Raw genomic sequence first — 23,045 nt, 5'->3', positions numbered from 1 at the left:
TTGTGTTTCCCCTAATCAAAGGTTTTATACAAATACAGCTAAGCAATTAGGATTAATCTTGAGAGGTATTTCTTTTAATCCACAAATACAGGTTTTGTTAGTTCTACCAGGAAAGGAAAGATTCATGAAAATACTAGTTTGTGTTGCATCAAAACTTCTAAAAACACGCTCCAATTCTTTAGAACAGTAAGAACACAGAGCAAGAGCTTCTGAAATTGTGGCTGTGGTAAGCAACGATGGGCAAAATAGAAGAGACTGAACTGAGCTCACAGTGGAGAACACTAACATGTCAGAAAGATACCATACTTTTAATGGAATAATTTTGTTGAAGAAAAAAATACCTTCACATGTGCTTTACTTTAGGATACTGGGGTAAAGAAAGTGACCCAGAAATTGAAAAAAAAATAATACTATTTTACTCTCATTTCTCATGTGGAAAATAGATCTGATTCTGTACATATCCCACTGGAAGAAACTGACTTCCCTGTTTTTACTGGAGGATTTATCAGAAAACTGCAGAAATATTAGGAATTAAGACAAAAAAAAGGCAACCAAAAAGCTTTTTTTTGGACCACGTTTTCATTTTTGCTTTGATCTCTCTCTCTTATAAGCAGGCTTCCAAAACTCAGTCCTGGTGGAAAACTCCCGAGGTTGCAGGGGCTCGAGCTATCATTGACATCACCTGCTATAAACACCCGAAGCGTTCAAAGTCTTGCAGCAAAGTCCTCCCTCCGCAACCGTCACGGGTTTCCGAGCGGTACAAGGCCGTTTTCAGAACTGAGCCCTAATTAATTTTGCTCAACAGCAAAAAAGACAAAGTTACAACAGAGCAATCGCATGCCCTGCCTAAAGTGTTCTGGCTTCAGTCGTGCTTTCAAAAAGTGAGAAAAGGTCATCATCCATCTCTAGATACCAGCCACAGCACTGCTCTGAATTTTTGCCTGATGTTTCACCCTCTGCTGGTGCTGCCCTGGTGAAATAAATGCAATTTGGAGCCCGTAGCTGCAGCCTTGGCACCACGGAGCGGCCCCAGCGCTGCGTGAGCCCTGCTTCATCCCCGGGTTTGACTCTGCAGCCTGCCACTCACCTCTGGCGTGCAGAGCCCTGGTGTCGGCACACAAACGAAGCATATTTAGGAGGCAGAGAGCAGTTTGGGAAGGACAAACACCACCAGTGTTACTGTGCGAGGCTCACGGAGCTGTCAGCGCACAGCCTAGTCTGCCACGCGCTGCAGAGAGGAGATCTCAGGTTAAATTCCAAGTCCTCTCTAATCCATCCACTCTCCTGCACAGGACAGCGCAAATTTCAGCTGCCAACAAACAGGATCAGTGGGACTCAGCTAGGAAATCTCCACGTACGTATTTCTCAAGCTGTTACGCTATTCCTCCTGAGAAGATTCAGAAGCAAATTAAAAAAAAAAAAAAGCTTAAGCAAGACGGTGTGCCAGAAGGCATTGTTACAAAATAGCTAGGAGGTTTCTTTCAAAGATTTAGAGTCAAAGAAATGCGGCAAGAGAGCTGTAAGACTGCACACGGGCATAATACTGACACAAGACTCACAGCTGTACTCGCAGAAGGTATTTTTTTTTCCAAGGCAACGTCTGAGATCAGCAGGGCACGCTGCACTAATTCACCGCGCGCTGCCGAGAGCCCTGCAAAGCGCCCCACTGCTGCGCTCACCTCAGCCCTTGTCTAGGGACTCTCCAGCAAAACATAGGAGAAGTAGAAAATTCTTTCTGGCCACATGGAGGACGCTTGGGTAACAACCTGAATGACCGTGAGTGGGAGCAGTGGCTCAGGACACAGCTCACGGGGCAGCTAACTCAAACTGGCGAGCACTGGCGCACGCACACGGCTTGGGTAACTGCAGTGAGTAATCCCTGTTCAACCCCAAATAAAAAGGCCTCCACCTGACAGTCCTAGCTTCTACGGGCATTTTTTTTTCCTTTTGTACTAAAGATGAAGAGGAGGAACGCCTGCTTTGTAAAACAGCTTCACGGTGCACAAGTGAGCTCGTTTCTGTTGTGCCATCCTTAACAGCCACAGCACAGGGAGCTGGCAATGGACTTCAGCTGCGTTGTGCTGCTCCTGTAATCACCTTGTCCAGCTGTACGGCTGCAACAGGGAGCAGTTTCTGAAAGATTGTTTAGACATTTTTAGTGACTTCTGCCTTGCCTCCACCTCCCACCAAGACCACACTCATCAGCAGCTGTGCACAGATCTTCTGCTCGCTGCAGTGCCACGCTGGCTGTAAGACACACGTAACGTCAATCACAAAATGCGTGGGCTGTAATCACCCTCCACATTTGTGGCTCATTTTTCCAATTAAGTTGAGAACTTCGGCAGTCCTGGGCAATGCAGGACAAAACCAATTTCTCTCCTCAAATGACTTCATGGAGTTGTCATAGTTGCAAGGTCCAGGCTCTCCAGCCAGCTCGCCTATCTTGCCAACCAGAAGCCTAAGAACACTTACTACACTTTTTAAAAAGCAGTTTGGGAGTCAAAATAAAACACACACCGAGGACAGTTACAGACATCCTCGTAAGAAGTTTACCCTACTACTAAAACACAGCCACCGTGACCCTGACAGGCAACACCACAGCTCTTGTACAGCACAGCTTCCAGGATCTTTTGGGAAACAAGAGCAGAGCAAGGACGAAGGCACTCCTCAAACGTGTTCCTAGGGTTACAGCTTCAGATGGCGTGCCCACGTAACGCTGGCTGGATGTCAAACCGCAGAACAGCACAGACGTAAACCTGCATGCCCCAACTAATCTAGGGCTCACAGGTACTCTGAAATAGCGCGTTATCGTTGCCAGCCACCACCCCGTGGGTTTTGTGGAGAAGTCAAATTTGCACGTCATGGTCTACCACTTACAGTAAATAATATTTAAATATTTACTAACTTTCTACTACTATATTTAACAATTTTGCTTAACCTCACATATCCTTGTGTTCTTACAGGCACCAACTTTGAACACGTATTTTTCAAACTCTGTTTTTACGTACGTACATTTGAATATTTCAAGGAGCTTTAAGCACAGGAGAGGTATTGGGGTATTTAGGCACAGCTAGTCTTTCCTGATTGCCATTTTATGTTGTATGCAAGTTCCATTAAGTCGTTACGGTGTAAAAAAGGATGACGACCCAACAGCACAGGTTTTCTCAGACAAGCACCCCACACTACATACTGGTCGTGGTTTGCAGAGTGCTACGGGGAGGCAGGAGTCAGTCATTTGACATCTCGCTCTTTACAGACTTTCTGCAATCGCACCGAACCGGCGTTCTGCGGGTGCCAGCTCCTTTGGGTAGAGCTGCTCGTTCCGGCTGCCAACCTCCGCGCACATGACTCTGGATCTGCTAAAGATGGTATTTGAGAAGGACGGCTGCCAGCTTCCACCAAGCAGCTCTACAAACTAACTGCTCTGTGTCAGCGCAATTTGAGTGTGTGGAAGGGTTTCAAAGGGCTGTGTTTTTATGAGCAAACGCTAATTTGGTTGAATTAAGAGACAACATCAATAAGGTGAGCAAAAATATGTGAAAACAGGTTTAACGCTGGCAGATCAGCAGCAATAACAGATTAATAGGTTCAGTACTACGTCATGGCATCGAATCCTTTTTTGCATCTATATTTTTATTCTTCAGAGGATGGGGTTCAGAGAAACGCATCAAAAGTGGTTATTTCACAGATCAATGGAAATATTTGTTGTCAGGTAAATATTAGCAGGTTACTCACGTTAATTAACATTTTAAGTTCTCCAATCAGTTTTCTCAGTTTTACAATCCCTTCAGTTTTAGTGAAAAGCCTACAGCAGTATCAAGTGCCTGTAAAACAACATCCCTCTTTCAGTGTGCAAAAATGTCAGCTTCCTCGTGACTGACAATCAGCTTCTAAAAAAATTCTAAAGTCAAGGTAACATTCTTCATGAACTTTAATTACAAATTGCTTTATCTGGTTGTTTAGATGGCCACTGTAAGAATTTGGTAAAAAAAAAAGAAAAACAGAAAGATCCATCTCATCACTGAAATAGCGAAAACGCTGCCGGTTATTTGGAGCATCACAGATATTCCAGGCGTGTACAGAGACCCTCCGCAGAGCCAGGAAGTGTCATTCACCACCAAAAACAATATGACCTCATCACACTCCTAATTGCTCGCCAGTAACAGGGTCAACTTTGTTTGTGTAACTGCTGAGTCTCGTACTGTTTGTGTGTATCTGCTGATTCTGCCACTCTGGGACTCACAAATGTGGAGTTGACGGTCATCTTGAAAACAAACTCACTACTGTCCAATTTTAATTCATTATTTTTTCTGAAAGATACTGGATTTTATAAATATATCTACTTCTTAAACAGAACTGCTGCAAATTCCTTTGCTGGTCTGCAGGCAACAGGTGCTGCTCTGCTTCCAGGACTACTGTCCTTAACAAGTGCTGATTGTTGGATCAGCTGGGCTTTTGGGGAATGAAAAGCGATCTGCTTCAATTCACAGGCCTCTTGGTCAGAAAAATCACAGTTTTGGAAAATATTAGCTTGAGATTTTCTTCAGGCATGTGTAAGTGGTAGCTCAGTCATCTATTTAGCTTTGGTAGGAGTGAGAACAACTTTGGCTTTAATTCGCAAGGAATGAGAAAGGTAGCCAAGAGGGTTTCCAAGGAAGATCACCCTTTACCTTGACGCTTGAAGAAAACAGCAATTTGACAGTCAGCCTGAAATAGCTTAATAAAAGTTAAAAAAAAAAAAAAAAAGAGGATTAACGAGCAGAGCAAATTGCGTACTACTTATTTAGACTGTTATTAGCTAATAACAGTACAGATTGAAAGTATGAAACGTAAAGCTCTGAATACTTGGTTTTGGTCTTAAAAGAGCATAGACAAAATGCCGTATAAGAAACACACTCACAAGACTCCTTCAATTTAACCTTCAGAACATGAATCACCTAACGACAACATATAATAGCAGAACATTCAAACCCGGCTTTGAGCTCATTCACTGTATTCGGTTTTTAGTTTGCTTTAGGGATTTGTATTAGTCTCTTCATTTCTTGCGATAACAAATTATTCTGAGTTCATGTAATGAATTGCCTTCAACACCGCTCCTCCTGAAAACAGTCTTTAATTTACCTTCTTCTTTCCCTGCCAGGGGCAACCACTCATTCTTTAGTACGAGCTAATGCTGAAAAAGCACTACATAACCACTACACATCACAAAGTCCAGCCCTGGAAACAAAAGGAGATGAAATCAGCAAAGTGAACTAGGGTGCTCCGAAAGAACAATCACAGATATCCAAAAAAAAAGACACTGTAACAGGTAGTCTTCAAGGGAAGGAAAAAAAAAAAGAGCGCAATGAGGTTAGAGGAGAAAAATGTTACTACAGATCTGACAAAAAAAAATCAGCCTCTATTTATGCATCTCCTCTAAGTCAATGGAAAAAAATGATAACAAATAGTTCAACATGTTCTATCCAATTTCCTTCTCCTCCATGCTAGCTAACACAACCCAAATTCTTTCCCCTCCAGTTTGTCTGAGAAAACAAGCGAAATCACAAGTTTCCTTGGGGGAAGAGAGGGGAAGGAAGAAACAGGGTTGCTAAAGCATTGTAAGAAAGGATGCCAGGAAACAAAAAGCACATGCTACAGATACACAACAGATTTCCAAGTTAAGAAATTTGTAATTCTTGCACCACCGTTGCTAGAAACACAGAGTTAACGTGGCACTTCAAGAGCCCGAGACTCAGTGAGTGGCTTACAACATTACATTTTTTCAGGTTTCTACCCAGATTTATTTTTATCTTCTCACGCAAAACCCACAATGTATAGCACTTCACTTTTAAGCAAATAAGCAGGCACATTCTTGAAGTGAAAGGAATCTAAAACGTTCTCTCCTTGGGCTCAAAAGAGTAGCATTTGGGGCCAGATTCAATCTAGCAGGTTGGTATTACCTGGTGAACTATCACCTTTGCTGTTTTAACATCAGTGAGACCTCCAGAATTCTTGGAAAAACTGATTTCAACTTTGGAAGCCGGATTTTAATGGCTAAATAAAGTATTGCTTTTGTTAACTTAATTCCAGAGAACAAAATGGCAGGCGTCGCCTTTCTGAAGGGTGCTTCATCTGAAGGCAAACAGTAAGCAGCAGAAAACCGTTTCTAAATCTTTACTTATTCGCTAAGAACCAAGAGCAACTGGCAGCTGGATCAAAAGTGCTGACCAACTATTCTCATTTGCTCTTTTCTTTTGCCTCCCTTTTCTTACAATCTGCAGGGAGCAGCAGGCATTCAGAGCTCGAACTGCACGTTTTGAAGAAATCACAGTCAAGAGTTTGAAAGCTAAGAAAGAGTAAAACATTTCATTTTCTGTGGTGGTGAACGCTGGAAATAAGCACAATAGACAGCAAAATCAGCTCGAGATGCAGTATGGGCACACTTTATAGCCTGTAAGCTTTAGACTTCAGGGTTTATACCATTTCCTTAAGACTCTGATGTATAAAGGAGGATCAAGATCTCAAATTAATAAAGGTTCAGGCCAAATTAATATGAGTTAAAAACTATCCAACGAGGTTTTTACGTGCTGCAGTTACCTGTCTTCAGGGGTTGCTCCAGAGACCAACAAGCACTGGGAGACGTGCTACAAGGTAGACACATTGCTAATTTCAACCAAATGCCAACACCTTGCAGCTGAGGAAAGTCAGCTTTCCTCTGACCTGTGCTTGGACCAAAGCACACTGACGAGGCAGAAAGGGAACCTCCCCTTATTTCTAGTCTATGCTAGAGTCATCAGTTGCACAAAGAGGAGGAAAACTTCACAGAAGTCTTACTGAATGTAATACCACGGAGCTGACTTGGAGTGGGAATCTTCTGTGATGAATTAGTCACTACAAGAGCTGGCAAGTTCATTGTACTTTAATTGCTTGTCACTGCACCGGGAGGGTTAATGCCTGGCACGACAGCTGATCTGTCTTTTTTGAAAGTCTATGATTATTCACTCAGAACCAACAAAGTGAGGTGTTTTTGTTAGAATTGGAGTTTTAGCGCGTCTTCCTATCTGTCAGTTATCTTCTCGAACACAGATGAACCAAACTGTACCATCTAGGATTTGATTTCTTTTCTATACATCCTCTTTGCACTGATGCCAAAGTGTTTAACTCAAGACTTTGGGCATGAATCTCAGCTCTGCAAAAAAAAGTTGTAAGAATCAACATACAGTAGGGAAGATTTTCAGGCCCCCAAACCAGCGTGCAACAACCATAAACCTCTGAATCCGTTTTGAACGAGGGACCTTCACGAATATTCCTCCAACCCCCCGTAACAGTAACATTGCCACAGCTTTCATTTCCAACTGTACGGCTGGCATTTGCCTTCTCAATCGCAGACTTACTTTACCCCTGTGTCAATGCAGAAACCTTTCCTCACCTTTAACGTGGCAGCCAAGCTGGCCATGTGTTCATTCAGAGTGCTCTCCGACTCCTTGTAAGTCAGGCAGGTGAACTGATATTCCTCTGGGTCAAAGGCATCTGCTCCCTGCTGCTCCACGTCGTTGGCTACCCCATCATAATAATCCTCAATATCCCCAGGATCCTCATCCTCTTCCTCCTCCTCGCAATTAGGGTCATAATCCTCTTCATTGCTGTCAGAGCCCTGGCTGTTCATGTCCACGGACATCTTAATGCCCTGCCAAACTGCAGACCAGGAAAGCAATTGCAGCGTCTTTCTCTCCTCCAAACTTTATCGTTCTTTTGATTTCATCTGAGCTCTGTCTCCTAAGGGGGGAAAAAACAGTTTTTTTCTGTTGCCTAAGAAATGGTAAGAGAGGCCGCGGCAGCGTCGCACAGGTGATCAAACAGCCAGGAACGGCCCGACCCAACGGCCCAGCTGAGGAGGATTTGGCTGCGCAGGCCCCTGGTTTGGATCCCCTGCAACTCATGCATCTGCAGAGCCAAGGCTGCTCTGGCAGGTGAAGTCTAAAACCTCGGAGATGGGTTTTTATTGCACTATTGCCTGCCCCCCAGCGAGGGCCCCAAGACTTCCGCCATTCGGAAAGCGGCCCCATAGCCTTCACTACATATATTTTCAGAAATCCATCCGGATTTTTAACATTAAGATTTTACCAACAGCCCGTAGTAGTGCAGAAAAGCATCGTCTGCATTTCAGCAGCAGAAAAAAACCACTTTAACTAAAATCACAGGAGCTATGGAGGCAACCTGTGATACCCTGCACAAGTCCACGTTGCTCCAGACCCACAGGATTGAGTAGGACTTTAGAAAACATGACAGGCAAACAGATCTTTCTCAGACACCCCATTTAACCCTCTCCAACGCCATCCCAAAGAAACAGTGGTGTTAATAATCCCTTTGACTAGGTTCTGCTGGACGTGATGTGGCTCGGGCCTCATCTCCGAGGGGGGGATAAAGCAAGTGCTCTCGTTACCGCCTGGATGTACGCATGTATTACCTTCTGAACATAAACATTTGTACTCAAGTGCTGGCAGCTGCTGTTCAAGAGGAATCAGAACAGCCAAGCTACTTTCTCAGAGTCTCACCGGTATTGGAAAATTCACGTGAAATTCATTGGGAAACAACATGAATTAGAGCTCTGAGAGGTTCAGCAGGCAGAGCACTTACCATGTAACCGATCCCTTTAGTTTCAAAAGAGAATCCACTGAACGCAAAAGAGTTAAAACCCAATGCTGCAACCAAACTTTTCGGATGAAGATATAGACGTAAAAGTTGTATTTTCTACAGGCAGCATATGTTGGTTTCTTACATGTACATGGCATTTCACATCATCTTGTTAGCTCTGATACACACATATAACACCCCCACGGTTTCACAATTTGTAGCTGCTAGGGAACATAACCGAGCTTTGACATTCCTGACTTTAGAGCACAGAAAATCTCAGCTGTAAGTCTTCGTTATTTTTCCTCAACTTGTTTTCTGGTTCCAATAAACTGACCAGGCAGCACAGATAAAGCACTGAGAGCCGTGATGTACCATTCAGCTGAGGCGACTTCAACAGATACAAACCTCCTCCAGTGCGAGAGGCTGAAGGCTAGGAGCTAATTATATTATCCCCGGAACTCTGGTCTCCGTTCCTTTCATTTGCCTCTTGATTTCTTAGCAACTCGCAGCGTAGCAGAGATCCTTCACATCACCGCCTCCCGCCGAACTCGGGAGGAGCAGTGACGATCTCTCTCCACGTTGGAAGGACCCAGATGCGAAATCTGGTTTGGCAGACACAAGGCAAGCCTATACCGCCCGTCCCTCCTGTCTGCGTAGAGTTAACAGCGCCGTTCCGGCTTAACCTGCATCACCACTGACCCCTTGCATAAAAGGAGCAACAGATCTTTACCGTCAAGTCTCATGTTAAAGGAACCGCTTGTCTGAGAACCTAAACCCCCCCCAAGCGTTCCCACAGGGATGTCAGTGGCTGAACGCGTGGCAGTTGTGCTCAGCAAGCCTCAGAGCACCACGAGGCCCAGGCACATCTCACCGGAAGAGCTCCCAAACTCAGTCAGACCGTTCCACACGTTAGAGACGGAAAAAGCACGTTTAACTTACGGTCCGCGTGCGACCTCCGCGCGTCTCAAAGCAAGGGACTGCTTTTAGAGGCCTCAGCAGAGCGAGGGGCCTACACAGTACCTGAGCAGTTACGCGCCAGCCCCAGGGAGGGCAGAGTCTTTCTCCGGGCACCTAACGCTTAACTTGAACAAACAGAGGAGCTGCTCGTGTGGGCAAACGGGGCGTACCAGCAGGGAGCGGGCAGCAGAGCGGACGTCTTTTGTGAGTCCTGTCACAGCACCCTAGGAGAGCATTCATCTCCGGCTTAACTTAACGCCGGACGGACGTGTGTGAAAGAGAGGAGGACCAAAGGCTTCTGGGGACAAAACCCAGCCAGGTGCCAAGAAAACAAGCGACACAACTCACCTAGCGCTCAGCCTCACGCTCTCAGACCCGTTCAGCTCTCGGAATACAAACTAAGAGAAGACATAGCTAATGTTTTATAGTTCTAGATTAAGACAATAAAGATGATAAACTCAAAAAGAGGGTCAAAAGAACAGAGTATTTGGAGTAACTTAATTACTACCGTTATCCCCCAGATCAGCTTATAAAGTTTTAAACAACATTTAGATCGCTTTCCTACACGGCAGCAAGGTGAGGTCCCACTTCACCACCTCCATCCAGTGTGCTCCCTCACCTCCCTAGCACTGACCCAGACCCCCTTCTTCCTCCAGCCGCCCTGCAGGAGCCTATAAATGCCCCCATCCCCACGCCCTGCGCCTGCAGCTCCAGCAGGGATGTCCCCTTGCCATTGGTCTCTGCCCTCAGCACAGCCAGACAGCGAGTTACCACGTCCCTCCTCGTTTCTGTCTCGCTACATCGCTTTCCTCTGGCTCCTTGCCCTCTGTATCTACCTCCGTGGGACTTCTCTAACTCTTTCGGAAGACACTCCTCCCTGCCGCTTCTTCTGTTGGGATTTCACAGTTACTTGAATGGATTTTTTCCGCCACTTTTTTCTCTCGCTTCTGTATCGACAATTCTGAGCGTGACTCGAGTCTGCCTCTGGAATTACTTACCCACGCCAACTTTAAGCGGACTGGCACCCTCGCTTTCCTCTGAAGCCCTCTACAGCCCCCGCTCCACGCTCGCTATCAGCGTTAATCGCATCTCTGCCTATGTCACTGGCGCCTGTAATCCAGGGATCAGCCTCAATCGCCTCCTCACACACACAGCACGCGCCCCCGGCCGCCTCCCCCTCCCCCGCGCTTCCAGGGGTGATTTTTCCACCCCAGGAGCCAGAAACCAGAGCTGCAGCCCGCCCCCTCCCCCCCCCTTTGTACCACGCCTGCAGAGACCCCCGTGCAGCCGCCCCCCCTCCCCAGGGGACCCGCGGGCTCCCCTCCCGCCCCCCCGCTGTGCTGGGCCCCCCGAGCCTGCCGTACCCCCCCCGCCCCCCGCCCCCGGACTGCGTCCCTCCCCCCCAGGAGCAGGACGGCCCGGCCCCCCTTCCCCAGGGCCGCTCCTCTCGGGGCCCCCCGGTGCGGGGGGAGCGCGGCCCGGGGCAGCGCTGGAGGCCGAGCCCCCGGACAGCGGCGCCCGGTACGGCTGCGGCGGCCCCGGTACGGGCCCGCTCCCGCTTGGGGACACCGCCACGGGCCCGACGGTGCCCCCGCTCCCCTCCCGGTCCCCTCAGGGCCCGGGCCGCTCCCCCTCAGCCCCCCCGCACTCACCGGGCTCCGCGGCGGGCGGGGGAGGCGGGAGCGGGGCCCGGGGCTCCTCCTGCCGGGCCGCCGCTGCTGCACGCCGGAAGCGCCGGCCTCCGTGTGGCGTCACTTCCGCCGGGCGGGGCGGGAGGGCCGTTCCACCGCCCTGAGGGGAGGGGGGGGGAGAGGGGGAGCGGGGCGCTACCACTGAGGAACGGGGGGGGGGGCACGCGCCCCGCTCCCGGCGTGCGCCGCGGCTCGGCGCTGGGGGAAAGGTCGCGGGGCGGCGGGGGCGGCGCTCGCTCGGCGGGGACGGAACGGCCCGGCCCGGCCCCGGCTCTGCCGCAAGCCCCGCCGCCGCCTCCGCAAGCCGCCGCCGCCGCCGCCGCCATGGCCGAGCAGCCGCAGCCCATCAGCCCCGTGAAGAACTTCTTCGCCGGCGGCTTCGGCGGCGTGTGCCTGGTGTTCGTGGGGCACCCGCTGGACACCATCAAGGTGAGGAGGGTGTGGAGGGGGAGGCGGTGAGGGCCGCGGGGACTACGCTTCCCAGCGGGCGCCGCGCGGGGCGCGCCTGCGCGCTGCGGGAGGACTACGACTCCCGGCGCGCCCCGCGGGGAGGCGAGGACTACGACTCCCGGCGTGCCCCGCGAGGCGGCGGGGCGCCCCCTGCGGGCCTGGGGGCTGCAGCGCTCCCCTGGGGCTGCGGGCGGGGGGTTGGGCAGCGCCCGGCCGGGAATTACCTGCGGGCATTAAGCACGTCGCCTGTTGCACGCCTGAACGCTCGCCTTGTTCTCTTCTGTAAAGGCTAAAGCGGTCTAAAGGCTAAAGCTGGCCGTCACCCACGCCGCGAAGGCTGCTCTCGCTACCTGGTGGCCCCAGGGAGCTGTTCTCCAGGTGCCAACGCTCAGCAGGGCGACACTGAGCAGGGCAGCACCCAATACACCACCGTTTCTTCTCCCTCCCTGCCAGGTCAGACTGCAGACCCAGCCCAAGCCGCAGCCCGGCCAGCCCCTGCTCTATTCTGGGACCTTCGACTGCTTCAGGAAGACTCTGGTTGGAGAGGTACCGCAAAGCTGGCGGCTGTTCCGTGCGTCACAGGAGCGGGGCCGTGTGGGAGTGTTCCCCCCGGGCCATACAAGTCTTGGCTTATCGGCTGAGTTGATGCTAATTCAGATGTTTCATTAGTCGACGGAATTTGAAGGGAGATCTCGCTGGTAACGCTCAGCATCCGCTTGCTCCAAATTTAGCTCTCGTTGTTTTGTTAGGAAGTGCTTTTGGTACAAAATATCGCGGTATTAACGTCTGGAGTGGAAGACTGGAGTTAAAATTGGCTTTGTTGTAGTTGGTGGCACCGTGCTGTGTTCGGCATTCGGAGCTGCCTCTGGAAGTCCTAAAATAGGCAATGACTTCTGTTGATTCAAGCAGTACTTTTACTTTCTTCTGTGAACTATCTGTGAGAAGGCAGAGGAACGTTTGTTTAAATTGTAGATAATACACTTTTTTTTTATTCTTTTTTGACTACAGGGACAATTATAGTAGTTTTGATTAACCTTCTTCAGAAGGTAGACAGCAGTTTTCCCTCCTGGATCGGCCATATCATGTGACTGAACTATAGTCTATTTTGTTTTTAGAAAGGCACGCAGCCTTGGTTTAAAGACTTTAAGTGACACAGAATCCACTCAGCTGCTTCATACGTTTTTCCAGTGGCTATTTACTATTTGGAAATAATGACTATAAAGCCCACGTGTTTATTTACGTGTCTTAAGTCTGATTTCTAACCACTGGATCTTGTTAGGTAACTCTACTAAAAGAATGAGCTGTCTCATATCTGAAATCTACTTTCATGGTGGCATTCGCAGGTTGTTACATAACCAAAGTAAATCTCGTTTCCCTGGTCTCTCCCACAAAGCACTGAATTGCTCTGCTAGCTCTGAATCTGTTGCAGTTTTTAACACCCCTGCTGAAGCACAGACGTCAGAGCTGAACTGTAATAATAACCTTCTGATTTGGCGTTCAGAAGTAACGCTGCCTCTCTACTCCTACTCAATACTCATCTGTTTCTGTGAGGAAAACTGAAGCTTCTCTTCCAAGTCCCTTTGTTTCCCATTGCTCATGGGAAGGTTGAGCAGGAGTGTCTGATTTTTGTGAACCCAACGGGATTTGATTAGTCGGCCGTATCTGTAAGCGTATGGACACCCGTTGGGACACACTGAATTATTTTGGGGAGGAGGGAGGATGAGTGATTGACTGGCAAATATTGAATTTGTGCACCTAGCCTTTATCTAGACAGATAAGTGCTTCCTTTTTATAAGAAAAAAATCACTTCAAAGGCAAGGTGAATGAAATAAACGCTGCTGCTGGGTCTGCATTAGAATTTTTCCATGTGTGCAGCTTGATGAAGGGAAACGTCAGGGATGTAAATTTGTATGGTGAAAGCTTTGATTTACAGAAGGAAAGGAAGAATGATTTCCTCTTGAACTCATTCCAAACTGGGTTTGGGTGGGGAGTAAAGTAGCTCAGGTTAGTCTCCCTGGCTCTTCCTTTACCCAAAGAGTGAATTTGCTCCAGCGTTCTCAGGCTCAGTGTCAGGATTGTACGCTGCTGCCTTTGATGACTTATCAATAAAGCACATGTACATTTTTTTGTATGTACCTGAGAGGAAGGACTTTCTGACCCAGTCTAATAGGAGTTGCATTCAGGTGGCTTTCAACTAAACTTCCTCATACTTGAGGTGTAAGTTCTGGATTGGAACAGCAGGGTGTTAAAGGTTCTGGTGTCCTCCGGGAAGGACAGCTTTCCTCTGCGCCAGTTAAACGTGTACAATTGTAAACGAGCAATAGATGCTGTAATTCCTCTGATTAATATGACTGGCTAGCTGATATTATCTTGTACCGTCGCATTTTGCTTGTCAATAAAATGAAATGTGTGCAGAGCGTATGCCAAAAAAGTAATTCTTGTGATAACGTTTCTTGCAGGGAGTCCGAGGCTTGTACAGAGGAATGGCAGCTCCTATTATCGGAGTGACCCCCATGTTTGCTGTGTGCTTCTTTGGATTTGGCTTGGGAAAAAGACTCCAGCAGAGAAAACCTGATGATGTTTTGACGTGAGTTTCTGAGTTAAGCAGATAGTTGGGAAAGGCACCCTGAGGCTCTTGCAGCTTCTTTATTGTCACACTTTGAGTTGTGGTGTAAATTTGTCTCTTCTCCTAGGTTATAAATATAGTTCTGAAAAATAAAACACTCGTGTGTTTTAACGCTTCTGGAAGCGTGGGACTGATAGCACAGGCTAAAAACAGCCAGGATGTGGGCAGGTGCTATGCAATTCCCTTTCTACGCAAGAGCGAGCCATTAAGGAACAATTCCATTTTTGTGGAGCACAGTGCGAGTTACATAATGATAGCCTGCGAACGCTCACTATTAACAGAAACTAAGGAATAAATACTTTTGTGGTCAAGCAGTCTTGACAAAATTGACGTTCAAAAATCCCAATTTTCTCTTCCCTGCTAGTTGTCGCTCTTGCTGGGCCCTTAGTTTAGGGTATAGTAGTAGCCATGGACATGTTTCATTATTAATTTCCAAAAAGCAGTGTTTATGAGCAGCCTTCCTCTCAGACACGTCTAACCTCATAGGAAAGAGAAGGGAAACTAAGAAAACTTTGTATTGCTCCCTCCAAGCGAACTTAAGCCTGAGGAAAACTCTCCCATAGAGTGCTCCCTTAACTTCTTTGCTGAATTGTGATTTATAGCTCCCCAGGAATAGACCCGTAGCTTAGCAACATTTCGTGCTATTATTTGTGCAATACGTAGGAGCCCTGTCGGAAAGCGGGAGTCCATTGTGTTGAGCCGAGCGTGGTGGGGTGGGGAGGGACGGTTTCTGTTGGAGCCTCGCCTGCTGTCTGGGTGGTGTGAGCGCACCTGGCGCGGAGCGAGCTCCGTCTGCTCGGATCACGCGGAGGGAGGCAGGGCCGGGCTGTGGGGGCGCTGCTGGCTTTCCTTGCTCTTCACTTTACCACGGTGGCATCATCGTGCAGGCAAGGCTGAAGAGTGAGACAGGGAGGTGGTGAAGCCTGGAGAATTCAGGGAAACAAACGGGCTGTGGGCTTACCGCCAGCAGCCTGAACACCTCGGGGCTTTGCGTTTTGTACACATCGTATCAAAGGGAAGTTAACGGGGAAGGTGGAGAAGTGCGGTGTGGTCTTTTGACTATTTATGTAGAACTCCTTCCTCTGCTCTGCCTTGGAGAGAAAGAACGCAGGTCAACGACTAGGTGGTAAATCCGTCATTGTGCACAACTGTGCTGCCCCTTAGGTGCACTTTACACAGCAAGATACGGTACTCGTGGCGTGTGAGGGCCAAAAAGAAAGGTCAGACCTAGCACCGTGGTTGTGGGTCTGAGGCAGGCAGGAGTGCAGTGGTTCACCACGCTGATTTTGCAGGGAGATTTTGGAAGGAAGGAGATGGAAAGAAACCTGAGGAGCCTATTCTGTCTTTTCTGAGGCTGAATAATCTCAAGGTGAGCTAGAAAACTCAGAGCTTAGTCTGAGCAGGAGGTGCATGCGAAGTGGTGGGGGAGGTTTGAAAGGTCTAGAAGATGGAAGTGGAGAAAATTGGATGGGAATTTAAGAGTAAAGAAAGGTGTAAGAATTGGAAAACCTGGATAGAATGCCGTCTCTTTGGCAAATGGTGACAAGTGGAAGGTGTGGAATTTAATTGAGATATTAGATCTTCTTACTAGGGAAGGGTTGGATGTCAAAATACATTTGTGATGCAGAAAGCCTATTTAAGGGACTTCTATCGTAGACTTTTCCACGTGAAAGTAGATGCAGAGTGGGGGGGGTATGATGCAGGTTGGCAGGACAGACTCAACAATGGCACAGAACCACTGAGAGGTTACAGAAATGAGGCTAGTGACTGCGCAAGCAGGACAAAGTGTGGAGGCTGAGGTCACTGAGAAGAATATGGGAGACTGTGGGAAGAAGAGACCGTTGAGAATAAAAATCAATGGGAAATGCTGTACAAAAACCGCAAGTGTGAGGAATATTAGCAAATACAATAGCTGTGAAGAGCTGACTTATGGTTGCTGTGGGAACCAGGGCTTTGAATCCTAGAGATCTTCAATGTTTAGCTCTAATTATGCATTGATGAGGCACTTCTGCACCGATCAAAAGCAGCGGATGCATTTCTAGTTCCACTGCCAACCTTGTATGAAGCAGAATAATCTTGTGATACAGAAGTCTTTCTGCCCTTCGTTTCCTACGTCCTGTGCTGTGTTAGGGTCTCACTTCTGTTTTCTCTGGGCAGATATCCTCAGCTGTTTGCAGCTGGCATGTTGTCGGGAGTGTTCACAACAGTGATCATGGCTCCAGGAGAGAGAATCAAGTGCCTTTTACAGGTAAGGAATTGGCTGATGGTGGAAGGAATTTAATGTGAGCGGCCTTGACTTTCCACACCAGGAACTTCCTTGGTTAGTGTATTCGCTCTGTTCTGGTTTTTGACAGGACTGAGACAACTGTCATTTAATGCAGCTGTGTCACGAAGAAGCATTACACACCGTGACAGCATAAGCACACACAGCATTCGCTGCTCCATTCACTTCACAGAGCACAAGCCTCACACTGTGTGGCATTATATGAGGCATCAGGGGATGACTCAGTCTGCTTTAAAGCATGGAAAAGCACAGCTTTTCAGAATGAAACTTTCTCTGAAAAAAAAAAAATAAAAAAATCCCAAACTGCTAGGTCACAAGACTTTGTATTGTAAAGATTTTTCCATTTTCTTGACAAGTTCCCAATACGTAATTGAGGAAAGTACTTCAAAATACATGGAATAGTTTTTGAAAGTTTGGGTGACTGCTGGCTCTACACCTCCTCGAGGGTTTTTTAAAGCATTGTAGGCAAATGTAAACCTGAGCAAACGAAAATACTGTCTGTAGCAGAGATGGGAAGGTTTGCTTATGTCAGACTCTCCTGAGCTCTCTTAGCGTGGTGGTGGGTGTTCACGTGTTAGTGCCGACAGATGTGCTATTCTCATGGAACGTTCTTTGCACGTACAAATTGTTTGGATTTCTCTAAATTTTAAGGCTACTTTTTGTCAGTGCAAGTATTACCTAGCTGGTTTCAGTTGTTTCAAACTTAACACTGGCAAAAAATAAGGGAGAATCTAGCCACTGCATGAACAACAAATATATCCTCAGCTTGCATGTGGCTTTCTAATTATTGACTAAATGATTGTTCACCAGCCAGAAACCTTCACTAGCCAGAAACTGTCACTTTAATCCTTCAGATCCAGGCAGCTACAGGTGAAACTAAATACACTGGCTCTTTGGACTGTGCAAAACAGCTGTACCGCGAGGCTGGGATTCGCGGCGTGTACAAGGGGACAGTGCTCACCCTCATGAGAGGTAACCGATGGAAACGTTCTGGTGCTGCTTCATCTTGGGGTACTTGAAGATAAGAAGCCTGGCGTGGTATCATGGGTCTCACTGCCCCTTTAGCCAATTGGAGATGCCCTTTTTTCTTTTTTTTTGCAGTCTTCAGAGTTACTCCAGTGCCTCAAAGGGACTGAGAAATAAACATGAGATTCTCAGTGAGTGAGGAAGAGATTAGATGACAGAGATTAGAAGGATCAGAGGGATATAGGAAATAATTAAGACATGAGAAGCCCAGAGGAATTAAAGGAGAGGAGCAGAGAACAAAGAGAAAAGAAAAATACAGAAGTGGGCTTTTTTTTCTTTTCTTGGGAGAAGTATTGTGAGTGCTGTCTGTGACTGCTGTGTAATAACGATTGCTTTAAAAGATATGATTGAAGCAGTTACGCTTTCTAACCTTTTGAGTGTGGGTTACCTTGGATTGGGATGTCATGACCCTACTCAGCAACAGCAAGAAAGTAATTGTGCCAGAGGCTGAAGGCTTTACATGTTTGGGGACTTTCTCCTTTGAATAGCGTTAGATTGTTCCCTGTATTGGGGCCGTGTTTTCCAAGTATAACCTGAAATGTCTTTTTTTGATATCTCAGTTTAAGAATTTGTTCTGTCCCCTGCTTCTCATAGTAGTGTAACAGCTAGCAATTCTGGCAGGGTCCCTAGCCAGAAGCTGTCGTCCAGCTTAGGCGTGAGCTAAGAATGGGCTGTGGAAGTACCTTAAAACAAAGCAAAACGAAACCTATCAATAACAACAGCAACGAATCCAGAAATCCAGCTTCATTAGAACAAATAGTGTGCCAAACTTGTAAAATTCCTGAACTGCTCTGGTTTGCTATGGAGCAATGAAGAAAGCTTAGAGCTGTCTCAGCTTAATGGTAGGGTTACAATCTGATTTGAAGGACTGCCAACCAAAGCATTCAAGGTATTTTTCTAGTTCTTCCCTTCAGCACCTGCTGTCCTTGGGAAAGTTCAGGTTCCTCCATTTCCAGAGCAACAGCTTTTTTTGTTTGCAGGGAATGCTCAGAAAAGGAATCTGGATGTATTTAGAGGTGTTGCTGAGTTGGCATGGGACTCCTATGTCTCTAGGCTTGGTTTTGTTTCCCACTACTCAAAGATTTTGTTGTTTACCCACTAGATGTTCCAGCCAGTGGAATGTACTTCATGACGTACGAATGGCTGAAGAACATTCTGACCCCTGAGGGAAAGAGGTTAGTGAAATCCCATAGTCAGCGTTTCCTGGACTAGCCAGACACTGCTGTTTAATTTCCCCAGTTAAGAAGGGATTTAGAGCGGTATCATTAAAATAACCCCCCAAAATTGGTCACTCATTTTGAGTTGTGTTGTTTTGGTCTGGGGTTAACTGACAGAACAATATTCTGCGTTTTGCTCAGACTCTAACCTTGGATCTTATTAGCCAAGTAACGAATATTTGGAGTAGCTCTTTGCTCTTTCACCCCTCTGTGTGTGCAAAAAGATGGTTTGTTTGTTTTGTGTCCCATTCCCCTGCATTTTGTGCTTGTGTTGCTGAATTAAAGGATTTGAACCTTTAGGGTGGAGTTGGCAAATTTTTGCCCAGAGGACTCCAATTCTTGCTCAGATACTGCACTCTTGTCTGTATCTGCAGCATTGTGCTGCCTTCTGGCTGTCTTTGGTTGTCACTTTAGTCAAAACGGATGAGTTTTTACTATTTATTTATTTGTTTGTTTGTTTATTTATTTATTTTTCCTCCCACCCCATCCCTGCCACAGTGTGAGTGACCTCAGTGCGCCGAGGATCCTCTTTGCTGGGGGCTTAGCTGGGATCTTCAACTGGGCAGTTGCCATTCCACCAGACGTGCTGAAGTCCCGCTTCCAGACCGGTGAGTAGCATGCCAGCTTGTCATGGCCACGCTCGGTGCAGCGCCCCGGGAATAGGCTGGACACTTGAGCACTGCTTGAGACGAATACATGAAAAACCTGTGTGTGTTCGTAGCTTTTTAGTTGGTTTCCGTGCAAATTTTTGGCAAATCAGGCTCTCCTTCTTTCTCTGCCTCCCTTCTGATACAATGATCCCCATTTTAGATACCTGTTCTGAAATCTAAGCATGGAAATCATAATAATAGAACCAGGTGCCTTGACTGTTTTATTACAAATCTAAGTCTTTGAAGGGCTTTGTTGCTTCACTTCAGACACAGCTGTGTAAATTCTAGCCTGTGCTGCCTGCAGCGTTACAGTAACTGGGTGTGCCTTGCTGAGAGTATTGCTTTTGGACTAACAGATCTGCTCTAAGCATCTGTGGCCTAGTTATAGTGAGGATGGCCCCAGGCTTTGAGCTTCAGTGGAGTTTGAGTTCTTCATTGGTTTCTCTGGGAGTGCTATTCAGTGCTTATTTTTACTAAGGCTCTCCTGTAGTCTCTGCCTGTGGACTCAGCTCTCCACTGGACATCTTTTGTGATCATGATTTAGTGCAGGAAATTTCTTTTTTTGTGTGAGTAGTGGCTGCTGTGGTGGTTGGCTATTGTACGGAGGGCCGTGTGTGAAAGACATTACAACTTTACGTCCTCGTTCCACTGAGCCAATCTACAATGCTGCTTTGAAGATGACGTGGTTTCATGGTGGTTCCGTTTAGTTGGGTTGTTTTGCAGAATACTGGTTCAGAGGGCTGGCAGAGGCAGTGCTTTCCTGAGGTGTCAGGGGAAGGAAGAACCTGTTCTTTGAATAGAATACATTTTCAAAACACCTCAGCAAATCTTTGTGACATCAGCATTAAAATAGCCTGTGCATTTCACTGGAATTTTGTTGCTCTTCTTGGTTGGGGCACATGATAGGATCACTTTCTGCTTCTTATTATCTAGCTTCATCAGTTATTAATGATGGCCTTCCTATCTCTTGGGAGAGTTGTCATCAGCAGTGAGAGTAACAGCTCAGGCATCCAATCCCGACAGAAGTTAGTTTCCTTTTTCTTCCCCCACCCTCCAGATGTCTTAATTATGTAAATCCTTTGTGGTGATGGTGAGCACTTAGCTTCTGTTTACTGAGCCTGTTGTAAGCCAGCTGTATTATTTCTTTGCTTTTGACTGAAATAAGTCATTTTCCCAAGCTGATACTTTCACGACATGGCTTCAGCAGCGCTTGGATTCTGGTGACACTTAGGTGTTGTAGCAATACAAACCTGTTGAAAATCCTGGGCTGTTAAATATGCCTTCAGTATTTGTGACTGCCATACAGCTTAGCTAATGTATTTCATCTCTTGCAGCTCCTCCAGGAAAATACCCAAATGGCTTTAGAGACGTACTGAGAGAACTTATCAGAGAGGAGGGAGTTGCATCTCTCTATAAAGGCTTCACAGCTGTCATGATCAGGGCATTTCCCGCTAATGCGGTAAGTAAATTGCAGTTCCAGATGGGTTTTGGGGACCTGGCCATCCAGTGCATATTTGTAGTCTGCCGGGGAGATGACTGGCTGCTTAGTGTTGTACCACCTCAGTGAGATTCTCGTTGCTGTAGGTACTTTGGGCTGTTGGTGTCTGCGTTCTGAAGTGTACCTTAATCTAGGGGGAACTACCAACCAAACCAACAAGTTCTAAGCTGTGCATGAAAGCCCTTTGACTTACTCTGACAGTATTTCTTGTCTGATTATACATCCACCGGTAGAATACAGAAATGTGTGGATAAGTTTGGACTGGCTTCTCCTTCAATAAATAACAGACTTAATGGATTAGAAGTTCTGCATTTGTATGAAAAGATATAGCAGAATTCTTGCCTCTGGTACAAGACTTTTTTTTGCTCTCTTCCTCTTCCCGTATCAGCCATGTCAGGTGTTTATAGTGCTACACTCAGAAGGCTTGTTTGGAATAGGTTTTTTAGAATCCTGATTTGTTCTGTACGTTCTCTCTTTTCCAGGCATGTTTCCTTGGTTTTGAAGTTGCTATGAAGTTTCTTAACTGGATTGCACCAGGTCTATGAAGACTGCAAAGTCTTTGAAAATCAGAGAGGAGAGGGAAGAGAGTACGAGTCTGCCTCAAAGGAATAAATGAATGATCACTTGAAGTTTCAGGAATGATTGCTTGCCTAATACCTTTTTGCCTTCCTCATATTCTTTAGGTGGTGCTATGTGCCGTTCAGAAATGTAAGCCGTAACTCTGAAATAGAGTTGATGAGGAGTTAAAGGTGATACACCTGTCTTCTGAGCCAATGTACCACAGCAGTAATGCTGCTAACAGACACGCTACACACACTACCTTAAGTACTTCCTCATGGAAGAAGAGTTTTCCTAAATATTAATTCTTTATTTACTGAAGAAACATAGAAATGAATGCTGAAAAACTTACTTATTAGGCAGCGTGTACTTAACTTTGAGGGCATAAGTTAGCAGCTGCACATACTATAGTATTTACAATCAATGTCAAGTAGCGTTCTTATCTCTTGCAGTTTTTTCAGTTGTCTGTTTGCATGTTGACAGCAAATCCTACATGCGTGTGATGCAGCAAACACAGAACTAAGCAGGTGGGGTTAGAGTTAGGTTTGGGTGGGTTGAGAGGCATTACAGATACCTTACAGGATATTGCACGCTTGCCTTTTCTGCGGAACTAAGGGGAAAAAGGCATTATGCTCAAACATTTGCAGTAAACTTCACTAAGGTCGTCAGTGGGGAAATGTTTACCTGAACTTTTCTCTGAAATCCCTTTGTCACTTTCTGTCCCATTGAACATATCCCAAATGTGGTTTCACAAGAACAGCACAATTCATAAAAGTCCTTGATGTATTTGATCAAATGTTGCAGTTCAGAAATTTTAACGGGACTTCTAAGAACTCAAACTAAGAACTCTGACACGAGGGGGGTACGTGAAGGTGACACTGGCTCTGCCATCTTGTCTAACTTTATTCTAACTCCTGTTCCTCAGTTTTATTGTAATACTATTGAGCACAATCACATTTTAATTTGAGAAATGACTAATCCTAACAAGCAAAAAGCACTTTTAATTTCTCCTGGTTTTGATGCAATGTTGTCAGAACTCAATAAAGCTAGCTGCTGTTCGGCTACAATGTGTGCTTTGGTTTATTTTTGCATGGTTGGCTTTGCAAAAGTTTTCCTATTCTTAATTCTGAGAGGTGAATGGGAGATAAGTTGTGCCATGCTGTGTTTAATCTCTAACGCCTTGCATCTTAGCTTTTGAATTTCTGGGCTCTTTAACATGAGGCCTGGAAATGAACGTCCTGCACCTAACATTCATCTTACAAGTCCTGTTAGGTGCTGTGTGGCAGCTGAAGCTCTTAAGCTATAAAGCCAGACACTAAATAACACATCTTGTCTGTGGAAAGGATTTCATGTTTTTCAGGAAAAGGACTGGACGCAAATGCAGGGGAACAGAAAAGATCTGTACTGACGCCCCACAGAAAAGGCAACTGAGAGGTTGTCCTTGATCCTCTGTGGGCGTGTTGGGCTGTGCCATA

At 46.5% G+C, this 23,045-nt stretch overlaps 2 protein-coding genes across 5 annotated transcripts in view; one reads left to right on the top strand and one right to left on the bottom strand.

Annotated features, from left to right (window-relative positions):
- Positions 1–12,429, bottom strand: part of ARIH2 (ariadne RBR E3 ubiquitin protein ligase 2) — a 31,049-nt gene extending 18,620 nt beyond the window's left edge. The window contains exons 1-3 of one of the 4 annotated variants that reach the window (XM_035546996.2): positions 11,223–11,312; positions 10,569–10,680; positions 7,409–7,755 (exon numbers count right to left, since the gene is read on the bottom strand). In XM_035546996.2, coding sequence (XP_035402889.1) covers positions 7,409–7,657 — 249 coding nt within the window. In that variant the 5' untranslated portion in view covers positions 7,658–7,755; positions 10,569–10,680; positions 11,223–11,312. Of the gene's footprint in view, positions 1–7,408; positions 7,756–10,568; positions 10,681–11,222; positions 11,313–11,935 lie in introns of those variants that run through there. The other 3 variants (XM_035546997.2, XM_035546998.2, XM_050712826.1) reach the window with 3 other exon arrangements.
- On the top strand, positions 11,447–22,637 carry SLC25A20 (solute carrier family 25 member 20). The gene is made up of 9 exons (XM_035547001.2): positions 11,447–11,690; positions 12,165–12,257; positions 14,171–14,298; positions 16,495–16,585; positions 17,476–17,593; positions 18,750–18,822; positions 19,363–19,472; positions 20,849–20,973; positions 21,495–22,637. Exons 1-9 carry the CDS (start codon positions 11,586–11,588, stop codon positions 21,555–21,557), a joined length of 906 nt encoding a protein of 301 aa, XP_035402894.1. The 5' UTR covers positions 11,447–11,585; the 3' UTR covers positions 21,558–22,637.
- The last annotated feature ends 408 nt before the right edge of the window (positions 22,638–23,045 follow it).

The sequence above is a fragment of the Cygnus atratus genome, chromosome 10 (assembly GCF_013377495.2).
Source record: "Cygnus atratus isolate AKBS03 ecotype Queensland, Australia chromosome 10, CAtr_DNAZoo_HiC_assembly, whole genome shotgun sequence".
In the NCBI taxonomy this organism is placed as follows: domain Eukaryota; kingdom Metazoa; phylum Chordata; class Aves; order Anseriformes; family Anatidae; genus Cygnus; species Cygnus atratus.
The sequence above is the reverse complement of the archived record's forward strand: the minus strand, read 5'-3'. Positions and strand labels throughout refer to the sequence as shown.